Consider the following 25,627-nt stretch of genomic DNA (forward strand, 5'->3'; position numbering starts at 1 on the left):
GTTAGTTATCGTATTATACAGTATACGTAATTGTAGATATACAGTACATAAAGGGTATGAATAGGTGTGAGCTTTTACTGTATATTTAATATTTTCTGACTCACTTGTAGAAACCGCCTACTCAGACTTAGTTAAGTGGTCTGCCACCATAAAGACAGAAAAATATAATGACACCCTGTTACATTAACTGTAAAATAAACGCCGTAACTGCGGCCCAAACATCCTAAGGAGCTCAATGACATATGAGCGTAGTAATAATGGTTGGTGACCTGACGTAACAGTGCTCCCTGAATTACGTGATCTGTATATACCCAAATACAGATATATCACATAGGGAGATGCAGTCAAACATTGCATTGCTATCGTCGTGGTGAACTATTTCTCCGCTGTTTAAATCTTGTTTGGTAAGTGTGATCAAATATGCAAGTCAATTTGTAGCGAAATCGATATACTGTATCATAGTCCTTCAGCTATCTATAATGTAGTGAAACTGCTAATTAATATTGATAAATTCCCTTATTCACAGTGACTTTTGCTCAAACCCCTGTTGCATAATGGCTTAATTTTATATAAAAAACATTTATATCATAGATATAATACAAGCTTTGAAATGAAATAGCACATTTCCAGGTTTCAGTTAAACATTTTTAAAAAAGCTCATGACTTTAAGCATTCTGAACATTGAGAATGTTATTTGGGAAACAAATGTTTATTATAATGTTTATGTTTAGGATCTGTCTCCTACTGAGTCAGCATGCAGCATTCAACACCATTAGGTTTAATATTAAAAAGTTGTGTATTTCCTGAATTGTTTTCTTTATTCTTTTCTATTAGACCATCCTAGACTGTGCAGGATATCATTTATTTGCCATTTTTGCCTTTTCCAGATACCTGGGAAACAAAGCTCATATCTCATTTGCCAATGGAGCCCAGTCCTAAGCCTGGTGCTCTGTCCCCCTCCCCGAAGGACACAGACTCGAATCGACCCGCACCCTTAAGGCGACAGGATCTGATCTCCACGTACTGCCCGCCTCCCAAGAAGACACCTTCCAAGAGAAACTGATGCAGGAAAAGGAGAAAAAAATGATCGCCATGTACAATCGGCGGCAGGAGGCAGCTCTACAGAAGATGAGAAAATGTTTCCAATATGTCAAATACGCTGCGGAGAAGAAGACGGGGAACAGCTATCGCTTCCAAGCCCAACAGGGCCCCGAGAAGAACATTGTGGGGTATGATCGGTCTTACCCCCTGAAGCCTATGGGTAACAGGAAAGTCTCCGGCCCTGGTGAGGTTCGGGCTGTGGACCGCCCGGAAGCACAGAGTGATTCCTTGTTTGCCCCCACCCCGCCTCAGGATGGTCATGAGAGGCCCTGCGAGAGGCCGGGCAGGAGGGGCTCAAGAGTACGCAAACCTAAGGACAGGACTGTCCTCCCCATGGTGGCGACCCCTCCAGGGCAATGCCCTTCTCATGCCAATGGGATGGAGCACTTTCAGTTGCAAGAGGAGCTACGAAAAGTGGCCGAAGCAGAGGCCGCGCTGAAGGAGGAGCATCGCCGGAGGGAGGCCAGCCTGCAGGATGAGATGCGCCGGAAGGAGGCCATGATGAAGGACGAGATTCGCCAGAAGGAGGCCATGATGCAGGCGAAGCTCTTCAGAGCTGAGGAGGAGCTGAGGATGGTTCAGAGAGAGATGGAAGACTCCAGAGAGGTGGCCGGAAGGGAAAATAGAGGACTCCTGACCCGAAGGAAGACACTCCAGGCGAGGCAGAGCGAGCTTCGCCCCAGAGGACCGTGGGCCAACCACCGCTCTAAGGCCGTGCCTCTTCTGACCTGCAGAATGGAGAAGCAAAAAGCCTTCACTCCAAGGAAAGCCCTTCCTATCAGAGGAGACAACCTTGATTATGGTTCTCCAATGGAAGACGGCAGATGCGCAGAATCGCACTTTCCCTCTGCGCTTTCCCATCAGGAGAGACGTCAAGTGAGCCCTTGCAGCCATGGGCTAGAAGACGTCCCCTGTGGAAGGAGAAAGTATCTCAAGAAAGCAAGGCTCCCTGAAAGCGACGTGTCAGCGGCACAGGCCGCGCAGGCCCACTTCAGAAATAACACCGCATGTCTGGATGAACAAACTCTGTCAGTGGAAAACAGATATTTGTCCCCTACAAGTCTGATGTGCCCTACCGCTGAGCAATTTCCATATGAGAATAGCCAGAGTGGAAACCCTCAGCTGGTGCCCTGTGAACTGTGTCACAGGAAGTTTGCTGTAGAGAGGTTGGAGAAACACAGCAAGATCTGCAAGAAGCTTCAGAATTCAAAGAGAAAGGTTTTTGACTCTTTCAAGCACAGGGCCAAGGGAACAGAACTGGAGACATACATCCATAAGAAGAAGGTTAAACCGCCAATCGTGGTAAAGGCTATCCTTAAACTCTTTCCAAGCTTCCCTTGTTTTCTCCTAGAGTCAGACTCAGCTTATAAATCAATGTAAACAATAAATAAGTGTTTTATGAAGTACTCTTCTGAAAAACTGCCGCAAAGGCACATTTGCCAGTCAGAATAAATGGGTCTTAGTGACTTCTGAATTCTGTTGTAAAAATCTACATGAGATATCAAGCAAATAGCACTCACAGGAAACAAAACCATAACTACATAAATTGTACTCTCTACCCAATGACATGAAAGGTAGGCCCAGAAAGCTACGTTATTACTGTATTGATATTTTCTTGCCTTGTGAATGGTTTGCGACCAGACTGTGTACGCAGTGCTAGTCTGGACTTTTTCTGGAAGCTGTTTCATTGGTTTCATTTCCTGTTCCCAGCTGAGAAAGAACAACTGGAGGCAGAAGCACGAGGATTTCATTCGGAGCATCAAACAGGCCAGGGAGGTGCAGCAGGTGATCACGCAAAGAGGGAAGGTTGTGAACCTGCCCCAGCCCCCCGCGAATCCAAACCCCGACTACGTGCCCTGCCCTCACTGTGGCCGGCGCTTTTCCCCCAGGCCGGCACAGAGGCACATCCCCAAGTGTCAGCACATCAGGAGCCGCCCTCCTCCTCCTCCTCGCAGATGAAAACTGATGTGAAGAACAGCAAAAGAGTCATGATCTTGGCTCACGACTCACGTCCTGCTTTTTCTTTTTAGAAATATATTTAGCACAGTTCATCCGTATGATGATAAAAAAAATGTTACCTTGTTTTAATAAAATGATTTTTTTTTGGGTGGACTGGTGTTTGCGTAACTGTGGTTATTTCAGCTTTTTTCCCTTGCGAAAATGTGTGTCGACCGTGAAAATAAATTTCAAGCTGTTCTTATCATTCATACACCTTGACCTGGAACGTACAATTAGCAGGCAATAGAACAGGTCACATTGGCCTTGGAACCATCAAAAAGTAGTATTCACACATTCTCGGCATCAATTTTCCTTAAAAACAACTGAAAAAGCAAGGTAAAGAGTGATTGATTTTTTTAATGAAAGTTATTTGATTTAATTTATTTAATTGTCATAATATTTGAAATATGTTGGGATTAATGTGACTCAATATTATCTGCAGCTCTTACACTCCAGGCACCTGATAAAGTGGAACGCAGTGTCTTTGCCTTACATGGCGCTCAGCTCTTCCTCAATCCCAGCAGAAGTAGCAGCCTCCGGGTCCTGCCTCATGCACAGCTTAAAATGCAACACCGAGTAATACAACAAACAACAGGAAAAACCATTCACGATCAGACACATCCGTTGATTGCTGGCTCTCAGTAAAGGGACATTGCTGTAGTCCACGCATGAATCTGTTTTCTAAGTGCCTAATCCAATACAGTGTTGAGGCCAGTTTTCCCAGAAGCCAATAAAAGGGGAACACACAATAACTTGTAAAACCTCCAATTTACATCACAAAATAGACTACATTTCAAGGTTAAAGAATTACCATGTTCTGCGATTCAGAACGAGGCAGCAAAATTTCCTGTAATCTGATGTGGCCCTATGACATTGTAAAGGAGCAGGCTTGTGAATACATCTCGTTTAATCCAATGGAAATATTACTCTTTTTTACGTTTTTGCCAATAAATAATATTATATTGTTAACTCTGCATAAAGAACCTTGGAATGGAACGTTTTTTGCAGTGAAATGTTTGCTGCATAACCTATACCTTTTCTCTCCTACATCACATTGCATTAGTCATTACAGTGATTAGTGAGCAGGAAGGGCTGCATCACATCGCAATTTGTGTGGAACTTGAATGCGAATTTGTTACAACATGGCGTAACTTACAGTACTTTCATAAAGTTCATGATTTTGTGCTCAATTTTGAGTTTGTAAAGTTTTTTCTATAATGTCAATGATTTTATTTTGTGACTGAAATTAAATACTTTTGTGTCTGCAAAATTGGGACTGTAGTTCCACCTTAACCTACTAGTACTGTATGTCTTTGGACTGTGGGAAGAAACTGGAGCACCTGGAAGAAATCCACACAAATGAAGGGAGAACATACAATTCCATCCAGACTGCACCCCAGGAATTGAACTCAGGACCCCAGCTCTGTGAACCACAGTGCCACCTCATTGCTATAGTCACTATAATTAATGTCAAAACACATTTGCAAATGAGCAGCCTGGGATCCAAAAGGATAAAGACAAGGATCCAAACAAAGCACTTTCCCAAAGCTTGGCTTTGTACAGTATATCATACAGGGCTTGATGCAGAAGGCAGATAATCTAAGTCCATGCAATAATTGCTAAGGGAAAGTGACTTTGTGTTTTTGGAGGGAAGTCACTCAACATGGAGCTGTGTTAGTGAAATGATTGTTCTGATGTACGGCTGATGTCCAAACACTGAAAACATGATTGTGTATGCAATCGCACTCCCGAGCTCCATTGGGTATGGTTAAAATAACTTTTTATAGTTCATCACATTCAAAGTGTGTGTACTTGATGAAAGTGTAACACGCATTTGGAGGAGTTATTCAGGATTTTCTTTCATTCAACTATTTCAAGACCTATTATTTTCAGATGTTGTAGTATATGTGAATAATGAAAGGCCTTCATATTACACAATGAAGGAATGACTTTGCAGGTGTGAAGAATAAAAGATTAATTCAGCTCACTTTGGGGAGTTTCACAATGGCCCTCCTTATAGAAATGTGGGTTTGATTAAAGGAGTGAAGAAAAAGCACTGAATAATATTTGCTTCTGTAAACGTAATCATCTCAAAATATGGTGGAAGAAATGAAAGAAATTGAAGAAGGTTAAACATAATCCAAAAAAAATAGGAGCATAACGCGTGTGAAGGCCATAAACGATATTAATTTTGGAACATAAACATACAGTATTACAGTATGTAAACTGTATATGGCTGGTCTCGGTACAAAAATACACACCAGTATTCCATTTCTCCCTAAACAATATTAAGCATCGAAGTCTTTAACTAACATGTGAAATAACGTGTGTATAAAAAGTGGTAGTTTTAAGCTTTTCTGCAAATACGCTCAATACAGGAGCAAACAAGCATACTTTTAGAATTTGATTAATAGGAAATATAATATGGAATCCCATATCTAAAGAAATTAATAATGTTACAATTCTATTCATGTGCTGAACTAAGTGAGAGCTTGGCTGTTCAAATCCAGCCTGTGCCATGACTTTTCTTTTAACAAGCATTTCTTTGAAAAAATAAAATAGCAATATTATGGACAATTAATTGACTTTTTATATTTCTAAATATCACAACATGTTCGAATCTAAGTCATTTTTTAATAACAATGAATAGTCACCACGCATGCTTACACAGCTCCCTGGGTAAAGTATCACAAAGTCTTAGAGAACATTTTTATTATCAACAAATTGTAAATACGCTGTTTACATTGGGGTTATTAATATTTCACTTGAGTGTATGGGGGATTGTCAGCAGACCCCCCCCCTTCTTAGACTGCGCAAACAATTTTTTTAATTTTTAGAAAGAAATGGCGGCTGTATGCTTTACAATATAAACATTTACTGTCAAACTTTAAATCAACAATTGATTTAAAGATGATCTGTCAAAGTGCAATGGAAAACAATATTGTTTTTGTTTTTGTTGTTTTTATCCCGAAAGGCACGTTGAGAAGCCACCTTTAAAGGCGCTATATAAAGGCACTGATTCCTATGGAATGTGTATTCTTTCTTCTTTTTTTCAGCATGGAATAAACCTATTACGTGATTTTAAGGTTTGTGTGAGAAGCCAGGGTATCAGCTTGTTCCCCCCTCCCGCACCTCTCTCTGTACAGTAGAGGCTCCTGTCCTGACTGGTGGAGCTCATACAACTGTGTCTGGAGAGGATCCATGGTATCAGGGTCAACCCCATTGCTATGCAGCTTGTTTCCCCCCCTGCACCTCTCTGTGTACAGTAGAGCCTCCTGTCTTGACTGGTGGAGCTCATTCAGGTGTATCTGGAGAGGATCAAGCGGGGTATCAGCTTCAAACCCACGGCTGGGCAGCTTGTTCCCCCCTCCTGCCCCCCTCTGTGTACAGTAGAGCATTCCTTCATGACTGGTGGAGCTCATACAGCTGTGTCTCGAGAGGATCCAGGGTATCAGCTTCAACCCCATGGCTGGGTAGCTTGTTCCCCCCTCCCACCCCTCTGTGTGTACAGTAGAGCCTCCTGTCCTGACTGGTGGAGCTCATACAGCTGTGTCTGGAGAGGATCCAGGGTATCAGCTTCAACCCCACGGCTTGCAACTTGTTCCCCTCTACCACCCCTCTGTGCGTACAGTAGAGCCTCTTGTCCTGACTGGTGGAGCTCATACAGCTGTATCTGGAGAGGGAGGGAGAGAGGGGTGCGGAACCAGGGAACTATTTACATGGAAAACGGGCGATCTCCCCAGCCCGTATGCCCCTTTCACTGTGTGGCAGCTGCAATAGTCAGCGGCCTACCTAAACCCCGCCCTGACCACTCCTGTCCTGCCCCTCACCGCGCACCCCAGCCGGGTGTTCTTCAGCCGCCCCCCAGGGCGAAAGCGCTACAATGCTAAAAATAAGACACTCTGCAGACATTCACAACAGCGACTGTCAGAAGATAGGACACAGCAACTCAGACACCCATTGAATGGAAAGGGACACTTTAATGTTCTGTGCGGGTGGTACAGCACCCCACCGCGCCCGCGCGCCAGCAAAGAGAGAGATACACACCAGTTTTCATTGTCAAAAAGTAATTGTTTTTTACTTTTGTACACCAACGCATTAGCAAGTTAAAGCTATCCCATTGAGGAGCTGGGCGCAATAATTGTTTTGTTCCTTGATTTTCTGATCTGCAAGGCCATTAGAATTCTGTCTGGCATTGCCAGATTGTGAAAAAATAAAAGTATTTAAATCATAAGATACAATCTACAGACATTCACAACATATACATATCTTAAAACATTTATATATCTTGTTAAATTATTACTTTAAATATGTACTTTAAGTTACTGAAACAGCCAGTTAATAAAATCGTTGCAATTTTGTTCTTGTTTGGAGGTGGGGATATTCTGACAACAATTGATGTAAAGACAATCGGTCAAAGTGAAATGAAATACAATATTACGCTGGGTAAACGTTCCGAGGTCAAATTCTTCCGTGATGGGGGTACCTTTAAAGGTCTAAGCCGGAAACCATCATTATCTCTCATTTTTGATTCTCTCTTCCAAACGAGAACAAAATTGCGACAATTTTATTAGCGGGCTGTTTCAGTAACTCAAAGTATTCATTTAAAGTAATAATTTAACAATAAATCCCGCACCCAGCAGAAGAATCCTACTCCTTTGGGCTGCTGAGCAAGGCCCTTAACCCCAACTGCTCCAGGGGCGCTGTACAATGGCTGACCCTGTACTCTGACCACAGGCTCTCTCCCTATCTCTTTCATCTGTGTGTCTGTGTATCTCATGGAGAGCAAGCTGGGGTATGCGAAAAGATAATTACTAATGCAAGAAATTGTAAAGGTTTAATAAAATAATGTTGTTGTATATCTAAGCAAGTGTTCCTGCATCCCTCTTCTGCACTATAGGCATGGCTTTTATTCTGTTTGCTCCATTTCTAAAACTTTTTGCTCATGTGCATTTTTGTATTTTTTTACACCTCTAGCACTTTAACGTCCTGAATTTTCATTTGCCTTAATTTGTAGAATGAATTTGAGTTTTAGCCTTAAAATTCTTAAGTTTTCACTATCTTTTGTTTCTTGTCCTACAACTGTTATTATTGATCACCATGACTTCATTCAGCCTTTCCTGAACGTCTATGACAGGCAGAGAGAGTGCTGTTTCTGGTGCGATCTTTTGCAGCTGACATTTCACTGTTTTAAACGAACAAGAAATTAGATTGCTCATAAATCACTTATTCTATATAAATACAGCGTAATTGCCCTCCGAAAATCCTCTTTTTCTTGTTCGTTTTAGAGACCTTGATCGAAACTGATTTTAGATGTCAGAAAGGATTTATTTTCAATGTATTTCATACATTGGTTTGTCGAGATTTTAACTTTATATTTAGGCTCAGATTTCAACTATAAATCGTACACTAATTAATAGCAGTAAATACTGATGTTTTGCTCCCTCTTACCACAAAAATATATATGTTTTGTAGCTGGGATGAACTTTATTTCGTACGCGTAGCTACTGCGATTTGGACACGAAGCGGTTAAAGATGGCGGCAAATCAGGCACCCAGAGGGGGGGGGGGGGGCGTCTTCTCGCCTCCATAACTAAAATGCCAAATAGGAGTGGCTTAAGCGACATACACAGTCGTGTAACTGACAGTTTGAGGTAGCCTATCGTGTAAATTTCGCTTTGTTGCTGATAGGTTAAGCTTTCGAAACTCTGCCCCAAAGTCATGTGACTGATTTTTCGCCCTGTTTCGTTGGTTAAACGCAATGATCACAAGCACCACCATGGTAACTGGGATGTGTAGTTTTTAATTCCGTTTGAATTATAACTGTACGTACTGTCTTCATATTTGGCCAGGGCTTTAAAGAGAAGGCGCGCCAAAAAATGTCGGTGCCGTCGTCTCCGCTTTAAAGGTACAACCGTGCTGGAAGAATTTGACCTCGGAAGTTTGCCCAGCGCACTTCAAGTACTGCACCTTCTCACACGTGTAGCCAGCTGCGTTGAGCCGTGGTTATATGATGTCATCTTTTATTTTATTATTTTATTTTGTGAACTTCCCCCAGATGAGTTCCGTTTCTCTGTATGGAGTTGGCTTTGCGACAGCCCTTGGGGTTTGTTGGTGGCGGGGCGCCAGTGAAGGTGCCCCTGGGGTCACAGGCGGCTCGTTTCTCTGGGGAGCCCTCAGACGCGCTGTGGCCGCCAGTCGGGTGAGACGCCAGCGGCATTTTTAATTTTATTTTCATTACAGATTCGTGTGGCGACATTATATATATATTATTTCTGTAGTAGTACAGTTGTGTGCCAGATGAATCGCGGTAATGCACGAAGGTGATGTTTAATGCCTCACACGGTGTTGACCCACATGTTGTGTTTTGCTGAGCAGGAGAGAGAGAGACATTCAGCGTGTGTGACGCCAACGGGTTTTCTGTTCTAGAGGCTCTGTCATCCGTTGTGTTATAATTGTTTTCTTTCTTATTTAGTATTTCAGGTGTGTCGATTTTATGAACCAAATGTTAACGTACAACACGGGAAAAGGTGCATTGTAGAGTAAGATAACGGATATCGGCTTGTATCGTGGAGAGGACGTATAATGTGCTGAAAGATGGGAAGAGAAAGGGGCGATTTCTGCGCGCATTCTAATCATTGTGATTGATTTGATATTGATCTGATATGTGTGGTCATGTGAATGTACATAGATGGTGGGTATGGTGTTAATAATATATGATATGATATAATTACTTGTATATATCATATATCATTCTTTCTATTTTTATATATGGTAATCCTTCTAGATATTATGATTCTGTTTCCCGAAAGCGTCGTAGCGCTAAGAACATCGTAAACTCGCTCTTAAGCTCGATCGTTAATTGACGAGTGTTTCCCAAAACCCATCGTAACTGAAGTAGCACGTTAAATCCTTCGTCATCTACGTGCTCCCCGACCCGCTCGTTCATCACTAAGTGCTTCTTAAACTGGCCTCCTCCTGCCCACCCTGAGCGCCAGAGATCGCCAGACAGAGCACAGTCACTTCACGGCAGGGGCATCCTCTGGGAATACAGGACACTAAGAGTTTATATGAAGGACTTTGATATTGTGTTGTACTGTGTCAGAGGAAATTCGAAAAAAGAACATTTATTTATACAGTGATGAATTTATGAGTCATCCTGGGTATATTTCATATTCATTTTTATACTTGACTAGATGATATTATTTTCAGTATGAAGTGCAGCAATGCATTATTTTAGTGAAATCATTGGGCCTAACATGTATTTATAATGTAGCGCCACGCAGGGCGCTTTAGTCATGCGCACGCAAGGCGGGCTGAGAACAGCACCTGGGTTCTACCGGACTGTATAGCGGGACGGAGGCTGGGATACAGTCTCTTCCCTTCAGGTGTGTGTGTGTGTTAGTGAAGGTGCAGCGCTGTAACCTCTGTCCCTGTGTGTGTACCTTTCCCGATTCGAGTTAATAAATGTGTTGTTCAGCCCCAGTCCTGAGTCCCACGCCTGCTCCATTCCGTACCCAAACCCGCGGTCGATACCGCGTAGTTCAACACCGTTTGATGTTCTGTCGTGATTGTTGACGGTAAAGCTTAGATCTACTTGTTTTTAAATTTGATTATAGGTCCTGTATTTGTTGAATGACACATGCCAAGCTTAGTAGTTAATGTTTCCATTGAGTTCCAGTACACCCAATAACTCTAAATAACAGTTTTTTCTCATGAAATATTGATTCTTAACTATGGCAGCGCGCCAAAAAATATTGCTTTAAATCAAGGACGTCGTGCGGGACGCATACACTGTCCACGCAGTTAATCTTGGTTTTCTTTTACGGCATGTCAGTCATTTCTTTTCTTTGCTCTTAGAAACAATAAGGTCCCTTTTTGTGCCTATCTATATGCTTTTGCTTAAACTATGATGTCAAGTTTACTTCATATTCCTTTTCACAACTTTATTTCATCCCACTGAAGGACCAAAACCGACACCATATAATGAAAGAATTGTCAATCGATTGTTTACATACGTACATACGTACATCGTAAAGTTGCTTGAAAGTCTCTAAGATTAGTTGTTTTCGGGAAACTCACCCCTGTTCTTTATCCTTCTGCTCTCACTGTGTTTATTACCGCCATCTACTGTCTCCTCTAACTGTGTATTGTCATCATGCATATCTTGTGTATTATTTATTGTTGTTGGTTTTGTCATTCTATTAAGAAGCCACCTTTCAAGGCGCTATATAAATTAATGTTTATTATTATTATTATTTTTTTTTTTAAAGTTGTACATTCTGACGCCATGAGATTTTTAGATTTTGAGATTCTCATATTTTTGGCTTCTACAACAAACAGTAACAATGCGCTTGAATGGTTCTGCAAAAGTTTAGCTGTATCTTTAAAGCCATCCTCATCTTTATCAGGTACAAAGAAAAGAAGGTAGGCCGGCTTCTGTTTGGAATGTTTTAGTTAGTTTTAATTTTTTAAACCCCAAGTAAACATATTTTGTGCCTTTCTCTGAACTTTTTTGCATTTCAGTTCAGTTGTTTTTGAGCTTATTTTACAGTTGCTAGGTTCCTGAACTGTGCAGTATTTCTTTTGGGTTTTGTGCAAATCATATTCTAACGGTTGGGGGGAAAAAGCACAGGTGCCATCCCACCATTAAACCCTGAAACTTACCTTGGCCGATTCTTCAACTAAACCAGACATGTTAACTAAGTGTTACAGTATGTTCTTCGAATGTGTGTCAGCCAATCAGATTTCAGGACTGGAATTATTGGTTTTGTAATAGGGAATATAGTATGGAATCACGTATCTAAAGAAATGAATAATGATATTAATTTAAGGATCTGAATATCTAAAAATATGTATCTATATAGCAGGTAGTATTACTGTATTCCACTTTCTTTGTAAATACGGAATAACAGATTCACAATGCAAAGCTGTGTCACTCTTCTGGGTAAAAAAAACGTTTTGAACACCCTGTTTTTAATAAGCTGCTGAGTAAAGAACAGGAATGTTCCTGCTGTCAGTCTTTACCGAAGATATCCCTAATAGTATTAATAATGAATGATCTTGGACAAGCTGTAAACTCAAAGTATTACCCTGGTCCACATTCTTTGTAATCGTCTTTGTAAACAAAAAAACTTTATTTTGTGTGACGATATAAAGTTTTCACGAAACCTCCTCGAGTTGTGAGAACACGTGCTTTGTGTATACAGCACATTGTGAATGTTTTCACAGCCTTCATTTTGTCGTTTTTATGGCATTTTTTGACCACACACGAATATTCTTATGTCCATATCTTCGCAAGGGAATCAGTGCGAATTGTAATACTAATTAAATGACCGCGGGAACTTTCCACCCCCTCTACATTCTCCGAGTAGAATAGGCTAACCTTCTATTGAAAGACAGTCCACCCTCCCCCACGGAAAGGAAAAGTGCCCGCAGGCAGGCAGTATGGTCAGTAACAGTGAACAGTTTTAACTGCACTGCATCCCAGAGAATACCAGGGCGCATTTTTTCTACTCCCTGGCGGAAACGGGCTTCCATAAGAATCAGTATAGCTTCTGGGAAATCCATTTTTCCTGCATTAAAGTTGAACTCGTTCAGAGCGCCGTACATTGCAAACTCCAAGTGTTTCATTATGAGCTGAAGACCCTCACAGCTGAAGAAAGGATTCACAGCCGAAACAATATTATTAGAGTTCATAAAGCCTGTATTACGTACTATGCCTATGTCTGCAATACACCTTTGCTAGTTAATGCTACAGTACTTCACTTTCTCGGGCGTGATTTTTTTAGGTAAAATCCAGGCTAGCAGGCTTGTTTTGTGATCTTCCTAAGATTGTTGAGCGCGGTGTCAAAATATTTCCATATGAAAGGCAGTGACGTCACCATCCTGAGGTGTGTGTAGTAGATCTGTGATGTGGTTGAGCGTGAATTGTGGTTCACGAATTGTAATTCTCCTAAAAAGAGAATTAAAGTTTCACATAACAAGGCATGAGGTGTGCTGGCAGCTGTGGGATGCAGTGGTGGCCTGGCACGTTGAGGTGGGCTTTCAGCTGTGTGTGGTCTGACGCAGTGGTGGCCTGGCACGGTGAGGTGTGCTGGCAGCTGTTTGACGCAGTGGTGGCTTGGCACGGTGAGGTGCGCTTTCAGCTGTGTGTGGTCTGACGCAGTGATGGCCTGGCACGGTGAGGTGCGCTGGCAGCTGTGTGGTGTGACGCAGTGGTGGCCTGGCACGGTGAGGTGCGCTGGCAGCTGTGTGACGCAGTGGTGGCCTTTCACGCTCAGGTGTTCTGGCAGGTGTGTGATGCAGTGGTGGTCTTGCACGGTGAGGTGCACTGGCAGCTGTGTGGTGTGACACAGTGGTGGCCTGGCATGGTGAGGTGCGCTGGCAGCTGTGTGGTGTGACTCAGTGCTGGCCTGGCATGGTGAGGTACGCTGGCAGCTGTGTGGTGTGACGCATTGGTGGCCAGGTACTTTGAGGTGCGCTGGCAATTCTATGATGAAGTGGTGGCCTGGCACGGTGAGGTGCACTGGCATCTGTGTGGTGTAACGCAGTGGCGGCCTGACACGCTGAGGTGCACTGGCAGCTGTGTGGTGTGACGCAGTGGTGGCCTGGCACGGTGAGGTGCACTGGCAGCTGTGTGGTGTGACACAGTGGTGTCCTGGCACGGTGAGTTGTGCTTTCAGCTGTGTGATGCAGTGGCTGCTGGGCACAGTGAGGTGCACTGGCACCTGTGTGGTTTGACGTAGTGGTGGCCTGGTATGGTGAGGTGCGCTGGCAGCTGTGTGATGCAGTGGTGGCCGGGCACGGTGAGGTCTGCTGGCAGCTGTGTGACGCAGTTGTGGCTTGGCACGGTGAAGTGCGATTTCAGCTGTGTGACGCAGTGGTGGCCTGGCACAGTGATGTGCGCTGGCGGCTGTGTGGAGTGATGCAGTGGTGGCCTGGCACGGTGAGGTGCGCTGGTGGCAGTGTGGTGTGACGCAGTGGTGGCCTGACACGGTGAGGTGCGCTGGTGGCTGTGTGGCGTGACTCAGTGCTGGCCTAGCACGGTGAGGTCCGCTGGTGGCTGTGTGGTGTGACGCAGTGGTGGCCTGGCATGTTGAGGTGCACTGGCAGCTGTGTGGTGTGACACAGTGGTGTCCTGGCACGGTGAGTTGTGCTTTCAGCTGTGTGATGCAGTGGCTGCTAGGCACAGTGAGGTGCACTGGCACCTGTGTGGTTTGACGCAGTGGTGGCCTGGCACGGTGAGGTGCGCTGGCAGCTGTGTGACGCAGTGGTGGCCTGGCACGGTGAGGTGCGCTGGCAGCTGTGTGACGCAGTGGTGGCCTGGCACGGTATGGTGCGCTGGCAGCTGTGTGACGCAGTGGTGGCCTTGCACGGTCAGGTGTACTGGCAGTTGTATGATGAAGTGGTGGCCGGGCACGGTGAGGTGTGCTGGCAGCTGAGTGACGCAGTGGTGGCTGGGCACGGTGAGGTGCGTTGGCAGATGTGTGACGTAGTGGTGGCCTGGCACGGTGAGGTGTGCTGGCAGCTGTGTGACACAGTGGTGGCCTGGCATGGTGAAGTGCGCTGGCAGCTGTGTGTTGTGACGCCGTGGTGGCTTGGCACGGTGAGGTGCGCTTTCAGCTGTGCGTGGTCTGACGCAGTGGTGGCCTGGTACGGTGAGGTGCGCTGGCAGCTGTGTGGTGTGACGCAGTGGTGGCCTGGCACGGTGAGGTGTCCTGGCAGCTGTGTGACGCAGTGGTGGCCTTGCACGCTCAGGTGTTCTGGCAGATGTGTGATGCAGTGGTGGCCTTGCACGGTGAGGTGCACTGGCATCTGTGTGGTGTGACACAGTGGTGGCCTGGCACGGTGAGGTGCGCTGGTGGCTGTGTGGTGTGACGCAGTGGCGGCCTGACACGCTGAGGTGCACTGGTAGCTGTGTGGTGTGACGCAGTGGTGGCCTGGCACGGTGAGTTGTGCTTTCAGCTGTGTGATGCAGTGGCTGCTGGGCACAGTGAGGTGCACTGGCACCTGTGTGGTTTGACGTAGTGGTGGCCTGGTATGGTGAGGTGCGCTGGCAGCTGTGTGATGCAGTGGTGGCCGGGCACGGTGAGGTCTACTGGCAGCTGTGTGACGCAGTTGTGTCTTGGCACGGTGAAGTGCGATTTCAGCTGTGTGACGCAGTGGTGGCCTGGCACAGTGATGTGCGCTGGCGGCTGTGTGGAGTGACGCAGTGGTGGCCTGGCACGGTGAGGTGCGCTGGCAGCTGTGTGACGCAGTGGTGGTCTGGTACGGTGCGCTGCCACCTGTGTGGTGTGATTCAGTAGTGGCCGGGTACTTTGAGGTGTGCTTGCAGCTGTGTGATGCAGTGGTGGCTGGGCATGGTGAGTTGCGCTGGCAGCTGTGTGACGCAGTGGTGGCTTGGCACGGTGAGGTGCGCTGGCAGCTGTGTGACGCAGTGGTGGCCTTTCACGCTCAGGTGTTCTGGCAGGTGTGTGATGCAGTGGTGGTCTTGCACGGTGAGGTGCACTGGCAGCTGTGTGGTGTGACACAGTGGTGGCCTGGCATGGTGAGGTGCGCTGGCAGCTGTGTGGTGTGACTCAGTGCTGGCCTGGCATGGTGAGGTACGCTGGCAGCTGTGTGGTGTGACGCATTGGTGGCCAGGTACTTTGAGGTGCGCTGGCAATTCTATGATGAAGTGGTGGCCTGGCACGGTGAGGTGCACTGGCATCTGTGTGGTGTGACACAGTGGTGGCCTGGCACGGTGAGGTGCACTGGCAGCTGTGTGGTGTGACACAGTGGTGTCCTGGCACGGTGAGTTGTGCTTTCAGCTGTGTGATGCAGTGGCTGCTGGGCACAGTGAGGTGCACTGGCACCTGTGTGGTTTGACGTAGTGGTGGCCTGGTATGGTGAGGTGCGCTGGCAGCTGTGTGATGCAGTGGTGGCCGGGCACGGTGAGGTCTGCTGGCAGCTGTGTGACGCAGTTGTGGCTTGGCACGGTGAAGTGCGATTTCAGCTGTGTGACGCAGTGGTGGCCTGGCACAGTGATGTGCGCTGGCGGCTGTGTGGAGTGATGCAGTGGTGGCCTGGCACGGTGAGGTGCGCTGGTGGCAGTGTGGTGTGACGCAGTGGTGGCCTGACACGGTGAGGTGCGCTGGTGGCTGTGTGGCGTGACTCAGTGCTGGCCTAGCACGGTGAGGTCCGCTGGTGGCTGTGTGGTGTGACGCAGTGGTGGCCTGGCATGTTGAGGTGCACTGGCAGCTGTGTGGTGTGACACAGTGGTGTCCTGGCACGGTGAGTTGTGCTTTCAGCTGTGTGATGCAGTGGCTGCTAGGCACAGTGAGGTGCACTGGCACCTGTGTGGTTTGACGCAGTGGTGGCCTGGCACGGTGAGGTGCGCTGGCAGCTGTGTGACGCAGTGGTGGCCTGGCACGGTGAGGTGCGCTGGCAGCTGTGTGACGCAGTGGTGGCCTGGCACGGTATGGTGCGCTGGCAGCTGTGTGACGCAGTGGTGGCCTTGCACGGTCAGGTGTACTGGCAGTTGTATGATGAAGTGGTGGCCGGGCACGGTGAGGTGTGCTGGCAGCTGAGTGACGCAGTGGTGGCTGGGCACGGTGAGGTGCGTTGGCAGATGTGTGACGTAGTGGTGGCCTGGCACGGTGAGGTGTGCTGGCAGCTGTGTGACACAGTGGTGGCCTGGCATGGTGAAGTGCGCTGGCAGCTGTGTGTTGTGACGCCGTGGTGGCTTGGCACGGTGAGGTGCGCTTTCAGCTGTGCGTGGTCTGACGCAGTGGTGGCCTGGTACGGTGAGGTGCGCTGGCAGCTGTGTGGTGTGACGCAGTGGTGGCCTGGCACGGTGAGGTGTCCTGGCAGCTGTGTGACGCAGTGGTGGCCTTGCACGCTCAGGTGTTCTGGCAGATGTGTGATGCAGTGGTGGCCTTGCACGGTGAGGTGCACTGGCATCTGTGTGGTGTGACACAGTGGTGGCCTGGCACGGTGAGGTGCGCTGGTGGCTGTGTGGTGTGACGCAGTGGCGGCCTGACACGCTGAGGTGCACTGGTAGCTGTGTGGTGTGACGCAGTGGTGGCCTGGCACGGTGAGTTGTGCTTTCAGCTGTGTGATGCAGTGGCTGCTGGGCACAGTGAGGTGCACTGGCACCTGTGTGGTTTGACGTAGTGGTGGCCTGGTATGGTGAGGTGCGCTGGCAGCTGTGTGATGCAGTGGTGGCCGGGCACGGTGAGGTCTACTGGCAGCTGTGTGACGCAGTTGTGGCTTGGCACGGTGAAGTGCGATTTCAGCTGTGTGACGCAGTGGTGGCCTGGCACAGTGATGTGCGCTGGCGGCTGTGTGGAGTGACGCAGTGGTGGCCTGGCACGGTGAGGTGCGCTGGCAGCTGTGTGACGCAGTGGTGGTCTGGTACGGTGCGCTGCCACCTGTGTGGTGTGATTCAGTAGTGGCCGGGTACTTTGAGGTGTGCTTGCAGCTGTGTGATGCAGTGGTGGCTGGGCATGGTGAGTTGCGCTGGCAGCTGTGTGACGCAGTGGTGGCTTGGCACGGTGAGGTGCGCTTTCAGCTGTGTGACGCAGTGGTGGCCTGGCACAGTGAGGTGCGCTGGCGGCTGTGTGGTGTGACGCAGTGGTGGCCTGGCACGGTGAGGTGCGCTGGCAGCTGTATGGTGTGACTCAGTGCTGGCCTGGCATGGTGAGCTGCGCTGGCAATTTAATGCCAGTTTAAGTGGTGGCAATTTAATATTAGCATAATTTATTACAGTGCTAAGTTTAATATTTTTTATTTACTAATAGTTTATGCTAACACCTAACTTTTTTAATGTGAGAAGTACTAATGTAAGTACCTACTGTCCTGTACTTAAGTACTACCATAAGAAGTACTGCTGTATGCAACAAAAAAAAGGAGTGGTGAAACAGCCCTACTCATACAGTATCAGTATCAACAGACATTGTATCAGTATCAGTTCTTGCTTTGTGCTGGGTTTAGCAGTTTTCCAAACATAGTCTTTCAGCGAATGCCATACCATCTCTATTGGATTTAAATCTGGAGATTCAGCTGGAGTTTTCACCCAGTTCACTCGTTCTGCTATAATGCAATGCAATGCATGTAATGCAAGGTGCTTTCTAACGTTGGGCAATGTGTTTTTTCTCGAAATTTTGTTTCGAGAGAGTAGATAAGTAATTCAAGTGTTTATGATATGTCACTGTTGTGAATGTCTGTGGAGTGTATCTTATTAGCCTGTCCTGACTGGTGGAGCTCATCCAGCTGTGTCTGGATATCTTGGTCAAATATTCGGGTAGTATGTTTTGTCTGTTTAGGGTTCTGTAGCATTCCACACGGCTGGGCAGCTTGTTCCCCCCTCCCTCCCCTCTCTATGTACAGTAGAGCCTCCTGTCCTGGCTGGTAGAGCTCATCCAGCTGTGTCTGGCTAATATAAAAGCCAGTACTTTAATATTGTTTTCTGTATGTTTATCAATAGTGGGTACTGCCCTAATTCGGTTCTGTATCCGTTGTTAGGTGTTTTTTAGGTGTTGTTAGGGCTTCTACCAAATATGAACACATGGCTTTAAAATGTATACAATTGTAATATTTCCTTTTTTCCCATTGAAAGTATAACATATGTGGTGTGAGATAGAGGTCCTCATTTAATTGCATGAAACTCTGGCACTGGCGCAACAAACTGAACAAAGTTCAAGGGGGTATACGCTTTCTGTAGACACTTTATTTCCTCTTTTTCCATACTCTAAGAAATGATTTGGGAAACCTGTGGGACACTGGAGGTCATTATACATGAGCCTCTTTCTGCACCTTTTAAGCCATTGAAACCTAGTTGCCTTGTTACAAGGTCTAATATTACAGTAGGTGTGGTTTCCGTCTCCTAATTTCTGAGAATGATCAAATTGGGGAATAAGTTGTAGGGAATACCACTCTTGCACTTCTAAGAAAAGACTATCTCAAATGAAACTCGCTATAGAAAGACATCTTGTTGAAAAATTCTTTATTTTTTGTCATTTCTAAAGAAAAAACATTCATCAAGTCCTTCACAAATGTTTTGTTTGTGACTTTCTCTGTTGTTCCCTTTCACACTCAACTGAACTATGTGTTATGTCTTGTAAACGTAATCAAACATTTCACTTAGGTGTGTGGGTTAACACAAACCCATATTGTATGAAACATTCAGTTTTTCATTCAAGTTTTTTCTAACAATTGCATCCATGCTAGGACTACAGTAAACAACACTTTTTACGAAAGTAAATCAAATTGTTCATTAAACAAGAGACATTGTTTTAAATGTATGCAATACGACGACACTTAAAACAACACTGAAACTTTTCATTGAAATACTGGACGAGATTGTGCATATTCAATGGATTTCTCCTGGTGCTTTTTTTCATCAGTCTTTTCATATTCTTGTTCTCTACTCAGGTGTCTCCTGTTCCTTTGGTGATGTCTGCTGTACACACATGGTATCATACACTTGAGCAAAGTGTGATACCACCGTTTGTTCTTCTAAAATAAAGATGAACATTGACAAAAGTCAGAAGCACTCTTTTCTTTGACAGACGAACAAAACAATGCAAGAATAACCATACTCTCTGTTCCTTACTCATTTCTACCTGCCTGTTTGACCACTTTGTCTGCTTCAGTCAGGACAGGGTGCTGGGGCTGACTCTGAGCAATCTGAGAAGAGCTCTCTGTGATCTTCTCCCCTACAGTGGCTACATTGTACTCTGTTTGAAATCCAGGTATCGCCTCCGGTAAGTTCCTCGGTCTTTTTTGGGACTTGAAAGGGTAGAATCATTTTGTGACTCCATTTCCTTGCCTTCACTGATATGTTCTGGTTTGTGTTCGATTACTGCAGGCGTTCAAGTACTTTCTTTTTGTTCTAGATTGGCAGTGTTTGAGATGGTAGGAACTTGTCATATTCTCAACTCTGAATGCTCTGTAAACATACTATTTTAGCAATTCTTAGAAATCTGAAAGCAGTGTTACCTGTATCATTTTTTGTCTTGGTAGTAGTATTGCAGCTCCAACATCAGCACTTAAATAATGGTTTGTGATGTTACTTGTCCTTGGAGTTAGTATACTCCTGAGAAGTCAAGAGAAATCTTACGTAAGCATTAATTATGTTTCACTTTTGAAAGCAAAGTACGTGTCAAGTACTTTGAAGGCATTTGTTGATACTTTTAAGCACTTTCGTTGATTATTATTATCCTTCAATTAGTTATTACAAGTCCAACATTCTCTACATGATCTCACTCCATATTCAGAATGTGGGAATACAATTGTTTTAAGGAAATGCCACTGAATAGATAGTAGCTGCACTCTACAAAGATGAATTTGCTAATTAATCAGTCAGGGACACAGCTTATACTTCAGTAGTCTTAGATCATGTAATGATGATTATTGTACTTTATAACTAGCAAAATCCCCATATCCTGTTCATTGCCCCTTTTTCAGTCATGTGGATTGACTTATGCCTGAAGTGGTTAATTCTCACCTTGACATCTCATAGAACAACTGAATCTGTACCAAGGGTGAATGTGTCCTTCCTCTTAATGTCTAAAAGAAAAGGTTAAAATTCATTGAAGCAAAATGCAACAACCCAAAATGTTGGGGAGGTCGTTTCCACAGTTATTTCATATGACAGTGCTTGGAGTGAAACTACATGACCATGGTGAAGAAGAAAAAACACTTTACCTTGTTCCTCCTGACTGATGTCCTTATGCGTGTTTTGCGCAGTTGAGCGTTTTGTGTCTTGTGGTCTGTGTAGGCAACAGCCCTCTTCCCTGGGATAGAACTAGATGATATTTAGAGACGTTAATTTGACTTCTCCATTGCTCACATTGATGTGGATATGATTATAATGCTCTGTTTTGTGGGCTTCCCAAGAAAACAATAAATCCCTTACTACTTGTTCGAAATGCAGTAGCACAGATCCTAACAAATACAAGAAAGAGAATATCATTCCTGTTTTGAAAAAACTTCACTGGTCACCTGTATTATCTAGGATAAATTTGAAAGTTCTTTTACTTGTTTTTAAAGCTTTAAGCGACCTAGCACGTCTGTACCTTACTGAATGTCTGTCTTCATATGTTCCTATACGTAACCTGAGATCTGCACATACTGGCCTACTGCAAATACCACATGTGAAATGCAGAAAGAGTGGAGAGGCTGCTTTTTGTTTTTATGCTTCTAAATTATGAAACTCACTTCCACTTTTTATTAGGCAGTCAAGCTCGGTACATTGTTTTAAAAAACATTTGAAAATGTTGCTTTTAGTTAAAGTGGTTCTTTGTTCTTTCTATTTCTGTTTCTTTTTTTAGTTCTCTTTAATTGTTCTTATTTTATTACGACTTTCCTAATTTTTATTTATTTAATTGACATGTATGTTGCTTGACTGTATTGCTGTATTTTCCTTTACAACTGAAAGTATATCTCTCAATTTTAATATTTTATTTTTACGCTTGGTTTTTAAAGCACCAAAGCACTATTTGTATGAAAGGTGCTCTATAGATAAAGTTTATTATTATTATTTTTAATATTATTATTATACTTTGTTACATTTTTGGTTAGCACAAAGATTCTAGTAGAGGTGGCCTCTTTTACCCCGTTCCAAAAAATTGGAAAACTACCTTCAGAATACATTGACAATGACCATCTACTGTCTCCTCTAACTGTGTATTGTCATCATGCATATCTTGTGTATTATTTATTGTAGTTGGTTTTGTCATTCTGTAAAGAAGCCACCTTTCAAGGCACTATATAAAATAATGTTTGTTATTATTATTTACATTTTTCATCGTTAAATCTGGCGAAGAGTCTTAAGAGAATATCAAAGAACACGTTGCTCTTACCTTTCCATTCCAAGAAATGCCCTCAGCTCGAATTGCAGAGATTGACCTCTCTGTCTCAAATTCTGAGAAACATAGACTTGATTGAAAAATGACCATTTCCTAAGATTCACATAACATCACCAGTCAACATTTGCCACTTGACATCAATAGAAACCATAGAGTACATGACATTTCCAATCAGTTTTCTTTCAAGGTACAATAGCAATCGCCTTGCCAGAAGAGTTATACTGCGGTAGATAAATATTACAAATGTCAGATACACGCAGAGTTGTTTGGATTACTATGAAAAGATTGGCAAATATATTTATGTTCATTATATTTCTTGGAGTGACAGAGCTAAAGGGAAAACAATACTTACCTTTATCTCTGCAGACAGGATCGCAAGGGATTCCCTTATACTGGGTTCCTATGTAACAAATAATACATTATTCAAAAAACATGATATTTCTCTGTCCATTGGCAGCATGATTGTTTATCATTACAGTTTTAGTTAGCTTTAATTTTGTAAACCCCAAGTAAACATAGTTTGTGCCTTTCTCTGAACTTTTTGGCATTTCAATTCAGTTGTTTGTAAGCTTATTTTACAGTTGCTAGGTTGATGAAGTTCCTGAACTGTGCAGTATTTCTTTTGGGTTTGGTGCGAATCATATTCTAGCGGTTGGGGGAAAAAAGCACAGGTGCCATCCCACCATTAAACCCTGAAACTTACCTTAGCCGATTCTTCAACTAAACCAGACATGTTAACTAAGTGTTACAGTATGTTTCAAAGTGTGTATTTTAGCAAACACAACTGAAGTTCTGTTGTCTCCTTGGAGACACCTGGAACTGGTGTGATGCTGGTTCTATGACATCATTCGTTCTAAATGTAAATGCAGGTATTGGCACAACATAGTAAATTGATGTAAAGTTATGGATCCATTTATGATTTTCACTCAGTTTGAAAGAGTTCCTGTCGTGTGGTTAAACTTTGTGTTACGGAGGGTTAACTGGGGTTCTGGCTACTAGTTAGGCTTGGTCATTCAGTCATCTGGTTCATGAAATAGGAAGCTAAGAGATCTGTGTTTTAGTTTTACTGTTTGTTTTTGTTCCATAGAATAAGAAATGTTTCATTAATATTAGTAATAGAGTAGCTGTTTCTCTAAACAGTGTGTGTCAGTTTGCACTGCAGGTGTGCCAGGTAGAGACCATTTAAGAACCCAAAAATATGCTGTCATTTACTGCCGTGGCTAATTTCTGTTAACCTTGTCTCTCACTCACTTTGATGAGCAAAATGTTCATACATAAAGCATACATTTCTGATTGGTCAGAAGAAGCTTCTTAACATATAAGGTATAAAGAAAGTCAGAAAGTTAGGCACTTAGGTCAGCCTTAGGCAGTTAACCAAGACCATAATCCGATAAGAAGCTATTCCCTTTCATGTTGCTAAATCACATGTAGGATACATGAGTTACACCTCCACTTAAGAGACCTTAAAGAGACCTTGGCCAGCCAGGAGTGTAGAAAACCGTAAAACAGTTCTTGAGGACCTAATTGTTAACTCTTAACAGGCAAAGGTTCCTTCAGTCCTATGAGAAATATTTTAGAATTGAACTAAAGTGTGTTTCCGATACAGGAGCATATGTCTGTCAGGGCCTGTTGGAGAGGCCCTGCATGAGAACCCCTGGCTGCAGTTCCACATCCCCCTGAAAGTAAATAGAGCCATAAGCACTGAGCTAAGGACACTGCTCCAGGACATGCTGGCTGTCGATCCTGACCAGCGACCAGAAGCCATCCAGCAGAAGAAGCAAGTCAGGCAAGCCATGGCACGAGAGAAAACATCTTTGTAGTGACTGATAGCAAGATGTCCGTGACCAAGGGCAATTCGTCTGAGTAAAGTCTGATTTCATTTTTATGTCCCGAAAGGCCACTGCCTTTGTGCTGTAGATTTCTGATTTAGACGGGCATTTCTATGGACAACTTTGACTTTTCTGTGGGTCCAATGAAAATAAGTTTTTTAACGTATTCTTTGTTACAGTTTTCGAAAGTTTAAAGACATTCACTGAGTTGACGATAAAGGAAAAGTTTCATCTTTCACCTCTTGGAAGGTAGGCCGGTCAGAGGTACAATATATGTCTTCATGTCTTCATCCTCCATGTTTGTAACTACAGGTTTCACAGTGTTGAGCTAAGACACAAAAACACCTACAAATGGCAGATCCAAATGTATAAACCTGGGCTGAAAAAGTGTGTACAGTATATACTCTGTGTAGGTCTGATAAAAGTATTCGAGTCAAAGTGTCATATGGATACAAATTCTCATGATTTTGTATTGTGTGTTTTTTCTCTGTTCTGCTTTATTGAAAGAAATCAGATGCTCTTCCTGAAACTTACCTTAGCTGATTCTTCAGCTAAACCAGACAGACTTCTGAAATTCTCAAATATTATCAAATCTTGTTGGTGCAGAGGTGGTGGAGCCCATTACCAACAGACTCACAGCTGAAATTGCTGTGAAAAGGGCTTCTACCAAATATTAACATGTGGGTGAAAATGTATACAATTGTAATATTTCCTTTTTTCCCTTTGAAAGTATAACATATGTGGTGTGAGAAAGAGGTCCTCATTTAATTGCATGAAACTCTGGCACTGGCGCAACAAACTGAACAAAGTTCAAGGGGGTATACGCTTTCTGTAGACACTTTATTTCCTCTTTTTCCATACTCTAAGAAATGATTTGGGAAACCTGTGGGACACTGGAGGTCATTATACATGAGCCTCTTTCTGCACCTTTTAAGCCATTGAAACCTAGTTGCCTTGTTACAAGGTCTAATATTACAGTAGGTGTGGTTTCCGTCTCCTAATTTCTGAGAATGATCAAATTGGGGAATAAGTTGTAGGGAATACCACTCTTGCACTTCTAAGAAAAGACTATCTCAAATGAAACTCGCTATAGAAAGACATCTTGTTGAAAAATTCTTTATTTTTTGTCATTTCTAAAGAAAAACATTCATCAAGTCCTTCACAAATGTTTTGTTTGTGACTTTCTCTGTTGTTCCCTTTCACACTCAACTGAACTATGTGTTATGTCTTGTAAACGTAATCAAACATTTCACTTAGGTGTGTGGGTTAACACAAACCCATATTGTATGAAACATTCAGTTTTTCATTCAAGTGTTTTCTAACAATTGCATCCATGCTAGGACTACAGTAAACAACACTTTTTACTAAAGTAAATCAAATTGTTCATTAAACAAGAGACATTGTTTTAAATGTATGCAATACGACGACACTAAAAACAACACTGAAACTTTTCATTGAAATACTGTACGAGATTGTGCATATTCAATGGATTTCTCCTGGTGCTTTTTTTCATCAGTCTTTTCATATTCTTGTTCTCTACTCAGGTGTCTCCTGTTCCTTTGGTGATGTCTGCTGTACACACATGGTATCATACACTTGAGCAACGTGTGATACCACCGTTTGTTCTTCTCCTAAAATAAAGATGAACATTGACAAAAGTCAGAAGCACTCTTTTCTTTGACAGACAAACAAAACAATGCAAGAATAACCATACTCTCTGTTCCTTACTCATTTCTACCTACCTGTTTGACCACTTTGTCTGCTTCAGTCAGGACAGGGTGCTGGGGCTGACTCTGAGCAATCTGAGAAGAGCTCTCTGTGATCTTCTCCCCTACAGTGGCTACAT

General features: G+C 44.0%; 1 protein-coding gene across 1 annotated transcript; it reads left to right on the forward strand.

Annotated features, from left to right (window-relative positions):
• Window positions 1-981: 981 nt before the first annotated feature.
• On the forward strand, window positions 982-3,138 carry LOC138231374 (zinc finger C2HC domain-containing protein 1C-like). The gene is made up of 2 exons (XM_069186551.1): window positions 982-2,403; window positions 2,812-3,138. The coding sequence occupies exons 1-2, from the start codon at window positions 1,063-1,065 to the stop codon at window positions 3,058-3,060; spliced, it is 1,590 nt and encodes a 529-aa protein (XP_069042652.1). The 5' UTR covers window positions 982-1,062; the 3' UTR covers window positions 3,061-3,138.
• Window positions 3,139-25,627: the final 22,489 nt, after the last annotated feature.

This window comes from Lepisosteus oculatus, unplaced genomic scaffold, assembly GCF_040954835.1.
Source record: "Lepisosteus oculatus isolate fLepOcu1 unplaced genomic scaffold, fLepOcu1.hap2 HAP2_SCAFFOLD_58, whole genome shotgun sequence".
Lineage (NCBI taxonomy): Eukaryota > Metazoa > Chordata > Actinopteri > Semionotiformes > Lepisosteidae > Lepisosteus > Lepisosteus oculatus.